The 11,882-nt window shown below is 34.0% G+C and overlaps 1 protein-coding gene across 1 annotated transcript; it reads right to left on the bottom strand.

Moving 5' to 3' along the window:
- Positions 1 to 10,770: 10,770 nt before the first annotated feature.
- Positions 10,771 to 11,531, bottom strand: LOC131873150 (putative germin-like protein 2-1). The gene is made up of 2 exons (XM_059216220.1): positions 11,405 to 11,531; positions 10,771 to 11,306 (listed from the first exon to the last, which is right to left on the bottom strand). The coding sequence occupies exons 1-2, from the start codon at positions 11,529 to 11,531 to the stop codon at positions 10,771 to 10,773; spliced, it is 663 nt and encodes a 220-aa protein (XP_059072203.1).
- Positions 11,532 to 11,882: the final 351 nt, after the last annotated feature.

Genomic DNA, 11,882 nt, shown 5'->3' with positions numbered 1-11,882 from the left:
TCAAACTGTTGATGGGTGCGAAAACATTGCTCACGTTGCCGTTGAGTGCGTTGCTTAGATTGTCTCTTCACATCCATCTACAGTTGAACTCGGCCAAAACTTAATCTTTAGGTGAGTGTGTTGTTGTAAATGAAGTGCATTGTTGTAAATGAAGTAGGTGTCTTTTCTAGCAGTTTTGGAGATCAAAATTTTACCTTTAGGTGAGTGAATTCTCTTTAATAAAGTAGGTTTACTACTTTTTCTAATGTTTGAGATCTGTCTATTTCCATTTTTTCGACACCAAAACTTTTCGTCCAGTTGACTGCATTGTCCTCTCGATTCTCCTTTTAACAAAGTACATACAGTTGATTTAGATGATTTATTTTTTATTATTTTTGTGAGATATATGTTTATTTAATATTTTTTTTTAACTTAATGTTTTGATGAATTAGTTGTTTGGGGTAACTAAATAGGAAAATATAATATTAAAGATTAGTTTTTTTCCTCTTACTTCAATCAAATATATGAGAAAAGTATTTCATATTGATTAGACATTTCATTTTATTTATTTTTATTTATATTGATTGAATTTTCTTTTCTTTTATATCAAATAATATGACAATTATAAATAGTTTATAAAAAATATTCAATTTGAGAAGTAAAAAATGCGTTAAAAGTGATATATTGGGATGATTCTTGGTTGGGAAACGTTTAGTTCCATGATCCCTTGTTTACCTATCAAGAATTATCTTTTTACTCTCTTTGGATAAGGGTGGCTAACTAATGAACTTTTTACAATTAAGAAATCAAAGTGATCAACAATCGAATATAAGGAACAAAGAGGAGTGAGAGGGGGAATAAAATTCTACACCTGATCGATTCATGATTATAATAAGTGGTTCATATTATAGAAGAGCAAGTCAATAAAACAGTTTGGTCATATTTTACGCTAGTATAATCTCAGTTTTCTTGATAACTACTCGAGTACATTTTTTTTTAATATCTCTCATAGGTTTTACCTTGTCTTTCATACCACACTCACAATCTCCAATTCCCCATTGAGTTTCCACAAATGACTAATACGAAAGGTAAATCTACATCCATGTAAGAGCATGGACACCGGGAGTGATCTAATATTGGATGCAATTAAGTGAGGAATATTTTTTTGAATGAATCCCTATACTTTTGGACCCTTTAATGACATGGTTTGCATAAGTAAGAAAATGTTTATTAATGTAGAGAGCATGGTTTTAGGTACTTTTCTAGTGTGGAGGTGATACAAATATGCATGGGGTAGCCTATGCGGTACAGATGATTGTGGTTCTTCCATCAACGCTATTCTCTTTTTTTATTGAATGATATGGTGTAATAGAAAAGTCAAGAATATACAAGTAGCAATTGCACCTTGGTGTGCAATATGTACGCCGAATAGATGTGGAATGATTATTAAAAAAAATTGATCTATTTTTTCATATATTTGTGCAACACGTGAGATAAATTAGCAAACCATTTAGTAAATGATATTATTTATTCAACAAAGGTCCCCAACATTTGAAAAAATTATAGATCCAAATCAACTATGCATCTACTTAAACGGACAAATGCAATCAAACAAAACCCTTAAACCGGGAAATATAATCGAGTTCCATTACCAATATTCTTATGTTTTGTTTGAAATAGGGAGAGAAGGAGAGAGGGAGATATAGGGATATAAAGAGAGAGATAGAGGAGGAAGAGTGAGGGAAAGATAAGGAGTGAGGAGATAGAGTTAGGCGATAAATATAGAGAGGAAGATAGAGATCGAGATTGATATAGATATGGAGAAGAATAGGATATGGATATGAGAGGAAAGAGATAAAGAGAGAGGAGAGAGAGAAATAGATAGAGATAGAAGAGATAAATATATAGAGAGGGGGAGAGAGAATGAGCGAGGGATAACTTTGAATCAATTGTGCATTCATTAATACAAACCAGACATAAGTGAAAGAAAACCTTTCAATCAAAGATAATTGAACTCCATTACCAATAGGCTCATGTTATGTTTGCAATAGTGAGAGGGGAGAGATGAATAAGATAAAGAGAGCGAGACATGTCTGGAGATAGGGTGACAGAGGAAGAGAGAGGCTAGAGAGGGAGGTGGCAAAGAAATAGATGGTTAAAGAGAGTGAGACGTGCCTAGATAGAGTGAGAGAGGATGAAAAGGACAAATAAAGAGAGATATAGTTGTAGAGGGATAAGGAGAAATTAAGATAAAGATTAGGAGATAGAAACGGATAGAAAAGAAGAGATACAAAGATACAAAAGGGGAGAGAGAGAGAGAGGGAGGGAGGGATATTTTTGGGCCAATTTGTAATTCAAACTCATTAATGAAGATGTTAACATAGGTTGACACCTAGTATGGTGGTTATACCTTTTGTAAATCTTTGAACCAATAGTAATAGTATTAACATAGTATTGAATTATTTGTAATTGCCATGTATAACCTCATTTTGTGTGTTTTGTCACGTATGCACTATCCTTTAGTGCATTATCCACTTACACTTCTCAGTAACATAATACATCTGAGGAATTTTGTAGATAGAGTGGCAAGGGAAGAAGTTACATAGAAGTTGTATACTTCAACACTTCTCTTGTTTGTATTTATTTCTCACATTTGGGAGTCTTAAATTACACACTATAATTATTTTCTCGATATCCATACTTGCCTTGCTTTAGCTTTACAAACAACCTTATGACCACACATAATAAGGTCAAGTCATCCTAAAGCCCATACAACCTTGCATCCCTCTAATGACATGTGTGGGTTAATAATCACATTCTAAACTGAAATTAACAATAGCTTCGATTTTATGTCCAACGACCATTAAGTTTAAATTAATCTAAATTGTTCTGTTGATCTAGATTCTCCTTTAAATAAGAATAATATTTAAGAAGTCATAAACATATAATTTAATATTAAATTTTTTAAATACATAATTAATTATTTTAATATTATAAACTTTTAAAAGCAATAAATATTAATAGATAAAAATTTCAAAATAAATTAAAACAAATTATTTTTAAAATTCAAAATAAATTTAAAAATAATAATATATAGAACTTTTTACATTTTTAAAATACTAAAAAATCGAACTATTTCAACAATGAGGTTTAGACCAACCATGCACTACAATTTGCAATCAACAAATAACAAATGGTATGAGCACTAAGTAATTCATCATATATCTTCGCATTTCTCCATCATAATCAGTAAAATTCAATTAACTTTGAGAAGTAACAAGAACCCATGCAAAATGTAGAAAGACAGCACAAACATCCACCATATCTTCAACAAAACTTATGTATTAATTTCAACAAGTCTTGGAAACAATCTCTAGCTTCCTCCTCCTACTCTACTTTCTAACAGTTCTGCTCTACTCTATTATCCACCTATTAACCTTTAAAAAATGAGAAGCAAACCTTATATAGAAGTCTTGATACAAATGAATGTCCGAGATTGATTTGAATTTAATGGCCGAGATTTAACCATGAAACCCTAATTAGGGCTAGTTATAACAACAACCACTTTAACCAATGAGAAAACTACAACACTTTGGGCACATGTCCCTCTTTGAATGTGGATCAATGAGAAATGAGATTAGGTACATTGAATAATATTTGATGTAATGCCATATGTCACTTGCTCCTCCTTTGATGAGTTAGGTTCAATACACCTACAAGAACTGACTTGGCATCACTGAATTGGTCTATGATGATCAAGCACCACCTTAGCTTGCATGTCTCCCTAGCAATATGTCGACACTCCACATCATCCAATTGCTTGATGTGATGGTTCATATTCTCAAATTGCATCCTCTTGAAAATCAAGTTTCTAGCTTTGATTAACTCTTCTAAAACTATTTATAACATGTAATTTTTTTCATATCAGTTATCTTTTTCTTGAATAATATTTTAGGAGATTGACAAAATACCTAGGTTTACATTTATTATACTTTTAGTATTGTTATCTATTCTTTCATTGTGGTAGATGTAAAATGTTTCTATCGTAATTTTGTGGGATACATATATGACTAATCCATTTACAATACAAGGAACATTTTGGAGCACCAACAACAACTACGTATTTAGACTTTGTTAGTGTATCTGAATGTTCCTTCTAGATAAATTTTAGAGTTGATATTAGCTTGGTTAGGATGTTGGTTTCTTGGGATTCTATGCCTGTGTGTGATGACATTTCATTATATTAATTAAAATATTTCTAATTGATAGAGTTTCTATTTTATTTATGATTTTAATATACATATTTATATAATTTATAAAAAACTTTTCAATAAAATATTTAATATATTTATAAAAATCTTTATCATAATAATGTATATTTAATTCAAATAAAAAATTTCTATCTTAATTTGTTTTAAAATTTAATGAAAAATAAATAAATAAGTATAAATTTATTTTGTAATTTATGAAATAGGCTCATGACAATAACTGCATAGTTACTCTCTAGTTGGTATGATGTCAAAAAAATTAGATGCACGTAACATCATTTGGCTACCAGTTGGAGGAATTGTTGAAGAGATTGTATGGTTAATTAGTAACTTATATTTCATAAGTTTTATTTTTCAAAAAGCTTTGAATGAAACCTACACTAGATGTGTGTGCATGTAACCACCCAGATGATGGAACTTTACTACATTTTGTGTAGTATAATTCACGAAATGATACTTCATCATTAAAATATGTGAACAATTTTTAAAATAACCAAATTGGAAAGAGCATAAACAATACGGGGGCAAAAAGAACACAAAATATGCACTAGGAACTATTATTGTCTTCCTCCATAAAAGCCTCCACAAAAAAGTGCTTGTAATAGGAATAAATCTCTGGAAGCAATTATTCTCATCCAAAATTCATGTAACAAAGATTCATAGTTGACAAAGGATCTTTTCATCAGCAATGGAACAAGGGACACTATAGCCTAAAAAGGCAAACGTGACTACCAAAATAAAGTAAAACTAGATGAGGCCATGAGGCAAAACAAAATCTCCACATGCCCTCTAATGCTAGATAACCGGTCTAAGTGGTGCAAAACATGACCTTGAAGAACTCAAGTAACGGTAAAAAAAGGTTAAAAATTAGACCAAGAAGGAGTCTTGCGGCCTTGTAAATAGCCAAAATGACATTCATGCAAGGAAAAATTAATAGAGAAAGACAAAACAGTTTTATTCAAATTGTTCAAAATTCATGCAAAAATAGATAAGCAACATATGCAACTCTAAGATTGACCAAAAATTGATTTGATTTGACAATATTTATGTTAACAACAGCCAAGAGGGGAGAATGAGAGGGGGGTGAATCAGTCTTCACCGGAATAACAAACTTTACCGCAAAACACAGATTTGATAAACTGCAGTAATAAGACAGATAAGAAAATTAATAGCACAACACACAACACTAAGATTTTGATGCGCAAAACCCAGTTAAGCGAAAAACCATGGTGGGAACCTACCCACAGTAAGATGATACTCTACAATAGTATGTGAAAATATTACAATGAGGAATGCACATGCATTCAGGCACACTGCCTAGAGCTCACTGCTCAAATAATATTTGCTCGGAAGGCTACAACCCTTAGGGAAGTCTCACTGACTCGCAATAAGATTTGGACTACAATTCGAAAGAAATGAACGGAAAGAATAGCATCTCCAAATAGAATCTCACCACAAACTCAACATCGAAGGATACATCACATGTTCGCACACAAACCTCTCTCTGATAATGAAGACACAACATCAAACAACCAAATTACATGACTATATCACCTATATATATAATTTATCAACCTTGATAACAAGGTCGGCTAAACCCTCAACCCTCAATTACAAAATTACATCACACGATACAAACACTGACCACCAGACCAATATAGTGGTTTACATAGCATAGCATGGTTCTAGGTCAAATTCCCAAACACATAACTCCACCGAAAATCACGCAAAGATCAATCGCAACACGCTACACCACCAGAAATGGTGCATAACACACAAATCATCACTGGTTGATAGAAACCACCAAAAACTCACACAATGATAAATACAGATTGCCAAAACAAATAGGACATAATTAAAAAAAATACCAGCAAGCACATTAGAATCATCCACAATAGCTGCACCAACACTACTTTTCAAATCTTCATCGGTCAACGTCTGAAAGCTAAAGAACACAACCAATCAACAACGGCCAGGAAGAAAGATAACTTGCGGAGAACCAAATCATGATTCAACTGAAATTAAGATACACAAGACCTTCCCAAGAAATATCCCAAAATCTCAGCACCAGATCTGATCACACCAAAATATACCAGAGGATATACCGAACTCTGCGAAACAGTGATCAACAAAGCATCGCTACAAACCGGATCAGAAAATCTTCCCAATCTGCAATCACCAGAGAAAATCATAGGAATATGTTGACATCAATGACCACAACATATCCTAGCATGACCAACAATATCCAACAATTTATGCCAAAACAACCACTTTATATCACTAGTTCAAATCAAATATCTATGCCAAAAGATCAGCCTATGCAAATTTTACCACACCAGAAAGTGCCAAAAAGCCAGCACACAAGGATCGGCTTTTTAATAAAATATCCCAAACCTTTACACATGCAGATTGACCATAGTAAAATAATTGATCGTCTTATTAAAATTGAAGACAAATCATCTTTTAGCTAATTAAGCGCTTCCACTATCCACACAATAATGTGTTCCTAAAAAATCGCCCTACAGTAGAGCTTCAAATTTGTCAACTTGGTCTCCATGATCAACAATTTAATAAAAAATATATATAATTTAAAATACACTAATCAACCATGAAATAAAATCTCCTGTTTTTATTTTATTATTTATACGATGAATTCTATAAACTTCAATTCATCGGGATTTTTAAAATCACAGTAGAAACACCTTCGGATTATCATGTCCTCACAAGAACACAAAAATATTATGGCACAAATCCACATTCCTTTCAGATGCTCAACCTCAATCAAAACCTCTATAAATCTGCAGTCATAATTAAAATAAATTACAAACATGTGAGTACCAAAAAACTAGTGGAGCTCAAAAAAAGAAAATGCACAGATTGAGATGAATGATAAGCTCTTAATATCTTTGATCAACTTAGGGGTGATTAAAAATACATATCTAATACAGTTCCACCTATAATATCAGATGCTATCTAGAATCATGTAATGTTTCATGGATAAGATTAGCATAACCAGGCATTATTCTAACAACTAACCATCTAGCAAACTTACATAGAAGAATATTCTAGTTAGAATATCATACACTAACAACACATAGCTTGAAAAATTGGCGTAGGCTATTTTGGGTTCATGGAGGTGCGAGCAAACGTTAATCTATAGTAAGTGAAATTGCTCAAACCCACAAAAAGGTCATTTGGAGCTCGTCGATTTTGCACAAGTCACGAGTTTTCTCTTGCACAAGTGTTTATCCTTTTGTAGACTACGGTCTTCTTCAGCATGGTTTTCTATGTGGTTTTCTTCTATTTTTTTGTGTGTGCCTGGTTTATTCGTGTGTGTACCTAATGTTCAGATTGCTTTGGAAAACCAGGTCATTTCCCCTGTTGGTGAACTTTTAACTAGCACATTTTTCAAGGACTAGTGCACCCAACACCCCTATTTTGCTAAAATAGGCTCAACTGTTGAGAGATGAAAGTGGACCTTGTAATTTGCATGAATCTAATTTGTTTTGTTGTCCCATCACAACAAAATGTTTCGAAAAGGTGTGAACTTCATATAAACACAACTCCCTTTCCCATTCTAGGAATCAATGTACTCAATATAGAAAACCAAAAAACCTAGTCAATCAAGCATTCAGGGAGCGAAACGATAAAGAAGTCCCAATTTGATTATTCAATCATTGAAATATATGCTATAGCAATTATGATCAAGTGTATTATGTAATTCGTACCTAAGATAAGGTGTCATCATTTCACCATTTATCATTTGCTTAGCCTCTTTTCTTGTGGGGGCATGCATCCTATCTCATCATTATCATTGTTGAAGAGAGAACACTAATACGCGGTTTGGATAAGGTAATCCCTTATATGAAATAACCATTTCTCCCAATTTTCTCTATCTACAGGTCCAAATCCGATAACAAGAAAGTTAAAGAAAAGTAGACCAGACATTAGCAGGCATCACAAAACATTGATTGAACGAAAACCCTAAGAACAGGGCACCCAGCAGTCATTGACCCATATTTTTAAGAGGCAAGTGATCAAATATTGTCGATTTCATTTTCGATCATCTCTCAATTTTCCCTCAACTTTAGACACGGATCTCCAACGTTTCTCTCTAGTACAATTAGCTTCATATTACAGTCCCAATTTCCTCTCTATGTCTCCATCTCAGATATGTCTTACTCTTTCTATATTTCATCTTGTATCTACTACATTCTATAAAACTTAGTCATTTTACCATTGTTAGACTAGTTCATCTATAGACACTTCACTGTCTCCATCTCATGCAACAAAAGGAACAGGAACCTAATTTCGTATCCCTTCCTTAAAGACAACAACTAGTCCTATTCTTATTACCAATTATGTTGTGTCAACTAAGATCTTCTAGCTTACATTGGTCAATCGTAGGATCTTGTTTCCTCCATTTCAAGGTTTACATTGATTTATGAGATGGTATGATTATATATGCTACATAAACCAACATTTTTTAAGGTATGATCCCATATTGTATTGGTATAAAATTGGTGGTACTGAAACCAACATTGATATAGAAAAAAATAGACATTTTTATTTCTAACGTGTTTCCATCTACATCTTTCACTTGTCTTGCAATTGTGTACATTCTCATGTAAATACCAACGATGTTATACTCGCGCCCTTTTATGCTTCATACCATAATGTGACTCCTCTAATTCCATAAGACCAGGAGTGCGCAAGGAGTGTAATGCTTCGTGTGGTTCGTGCAACTAAACTCGGCTTCTATTTGTCGATATGAGCAAAGGTTGTGTTTTTATCACTTAAAATGTGCTTTATATGTTTTCTTAAATGCTCACATATACATACTGGTGGCATAAAATGAAAGTAAGCGTGTAGGACTCAATAGAATATAAAATAGTGACTAGTGATTTAGAACTTTCCTTGGTGTAACCCAATAAAAAATATTGAAAAGAATGGAGTTGTACCCTCATCTCTAGTATCAATTAAATGCAAGATTCACAAGCCAACTTCTCAATTTGAGTCTTAAATACAAAGTGGACATTACCTAGCACTTATGTAATTTCGTACAATATTGTATTCTTGTGGAAAGAGCTTGCTTAACAATATGCTCGAGTTCTACGCTCATTGACTAATTCTCTCCAATGACAAAACTTATGTTTCCATGAGTTGAAATCTAGAATCTCCATTTCCAAGTGTTGCACCATCTTATTACTCGACGTTTTTCTTCATCCAAATCTATTGATTGATATCTTCATTATTTTATAGTCTCTCTTTTCAATGTCTTCCCCCAAGCTAAACTATGCAACCAAATAGCGTTCACTTCCTTGTCAACCTCAATCAAAACCTAGAATAAAATACATGCACCTAGCTATCAAATATGGAATAAAATACATGCACTTGTCTAAAACAAATTAGCACTCCCCTAAATAAATCATGTAGAAAACTTTCTCCAATACCAACCGATCGATAATCAAATCGAATATTCCATTCTAATCTCACCATCGCTGATTTTTGTTCTCTTCACTTATGTGCCGATCCAATGCACTATGCTACTGATGTGAACATTCAGAAAGCCAAAATTGGTATCTTCTACATCTACACCTTCCACTTGTCTTGAAATTTTGTATGTGGTCAAATTTTGTGCCTACAATGTTATACATAATATTTCGCACCCCTTTGTGAATTATAACAATATGTCACCCCTGTAATACCACAAGACTATTTAATAAAGAGTATGTTGACTGAATAAGATTTATGTATTTGAAATATGCTTCTTTTTTGTTGTGAGCATGTACTATGTTTTTCATCAACTCAAGACATTATTGTTGCAGTTTCTTAAGAATTTGAGTATCTGCAGTAGTTGCATAGAATGAAAATGAGCAAGCTTCAAAGACATAGGTTATATAGACATCGAAGGCATGAAAGAAGAGGTCGTGAAGCTTTAGAATGAACTGATGTATGAAGCTTTATTTTATTAGATCATTTATAAATGCATGGGAAAAGTAGAAGATTATGATATTTGCAGATCTCACTGATAATGTATGAGTTATATCTATTATCTTATTCTTGATGGAAATGCGATTGCCAATTTCTCAATATGACGACACTTTTATCTTCTTCGTATCAATCAACAAATACCTTGAGATATTGGAAATTATATTCAAAATGCGCTTACAACTTACCTTAAAATGTGTTACAGCAAAGTTAAATTTTAATGTTGTCATCAAAGGGACAAAACGACATCAATATTTAATTTTCAATCTTTGGAATATGATGAGGACATACTGATGTCCAAAACAGATGCTATGAATGGCACAAGAGGACGCCAATAACCCTAAAATGATAGTTTTATTCAACGGTTAATTTTCAATCTTTGGAATATGATGAGGACATGCTGATGTCCAAAACAGATACTATGAATGGCACAAGAGGACGCCAATAACCCTAAAATGACAGTTTTATTCAACGGTGAGAAAAAAGAATTGGGAAAGACGGTCTTCATTGGGAGACCTCTTGTTTGTTTTGTTTAGTATGCGAATTTCTTTTGAATGTAATTCACCAGTTCCTGGGTGATGCGGAAGGCCTTGCTCAAAACGGAATCGGGGAGAGGGGGATTCGCCGCAAACAGAGAATTGGCGATTGTCTGAACTCCGGGAAACTGGCTGGTCAATCCAGCTATGGCCACTGCATTTTCATGCCCCACATTCTGCTGGAAATGAACAAGTGCCTTTGGAAACACAAACACATCTCCCTTCTCCAAAGTTTTGCTGAAAAATTTGTTGCTGGTGTCAATGAAACCCACAAGAAGCTGGCCTTCCAGTAAAACAAGAACTTCGGTGGCTCTTGGGTGTGTGTGAGGAGGATTTATTCCACCCACTGCGTAGTCGATGCGGACCAACGATATTCCAAACGTATTGAGGCCTGGTATCTGTTTAACGTTCGCCATCGTTACGTTGGAGCCCACATCATTGTCGGTGTTCCCTGCCTGCCCAAGTCCCCGGAAGAAGAAATCGTTTGCTGAAACTTGCATTGGGTCTTTGCAAACGAACCCGTTCACCAAAACTGTTTAAAACAAGATCAAATCAATCTGTCTGTTAGTAACTCGACTCGTCTAATAAGCAAATCATTATCATTGTTTATGTATAAATATTCTCACTCACCGTTGCTTTCCTCATCTGCAACGCAGAAATCTTGCAAGGGATCCGGATCCCCTGCCATGACCCTGTCGCTGTAACAGCATATCAACAGAAAAAGTCCCAACGTGAAGTAAATCATGCGGTTAGCCATTGTAATAGAAACGCAGACACAAGAGATCGGGATATGAATGTCTATTACAAACCCATTACACGCTTTATATAGCCCAAACCATAACTCTCCGCAAAGACTAATTCATCTTGACTCCGTATATTTCACGGATCCTTCCAGAGTTGTTGCTCTTTTCCTTACGTCACACTAAGTCTTACTGCATGTGGTTGTCTCGCCTGCTACCGCAGATGCATTCTCACCATCCTTTCATTAACGTTGAAATTTTCTATCTTCTCCCTGCCCTGCTGCGTATGCCTATCTCAAGATCAACTTACCTCCTGCCTTACACGTATTCTCGCCATCGCCATCATTTTAGTAATGTGGAATTGTTTA

The sequence above is a fragment of the Cryptomeria japonica genome, unplaced genomic scaffold (assembly GCF_030272615.1).
Source record: "Cryptomeria japonica unplaced genomic scaffold, Sugi_1.0 HiC_scaffold_1096, whole genome shotgun sequence".
In the NCBI taxonomy this organism is placed as follows: domain Eukaryota; kingdom Viridiplantae; phylum Streptophyta; class Pinopsida; order Cupressales; family Cupressaceae; genus Cryptomeria; species Cryptomeria japonica.
The sequence above is the reverse complement of the archived record's forward strand: the minus strand, read 5'-3'. Positions and strand labels throughout refer to the sequence as shown.

What these genes read in the sequence shown, in the direction of transcription:
- LOC131873150 (XM_059216220.1), bottom strand. Translation starts at nt 11,531, where the DNA reads ATGGCTAACCGCATGATTTACTTCACGTTGGGACTTTTTCTGTTGATA. An exon ending in TGCAGATGAGGAAAGCAACG is followed by an intron (nt 11,307 to 11,404) that starts GTGAGTGAGAAT and finishes TGTTTTAAACAG; the next exon opens with TTTTGGTGAACGGGTTCGTT.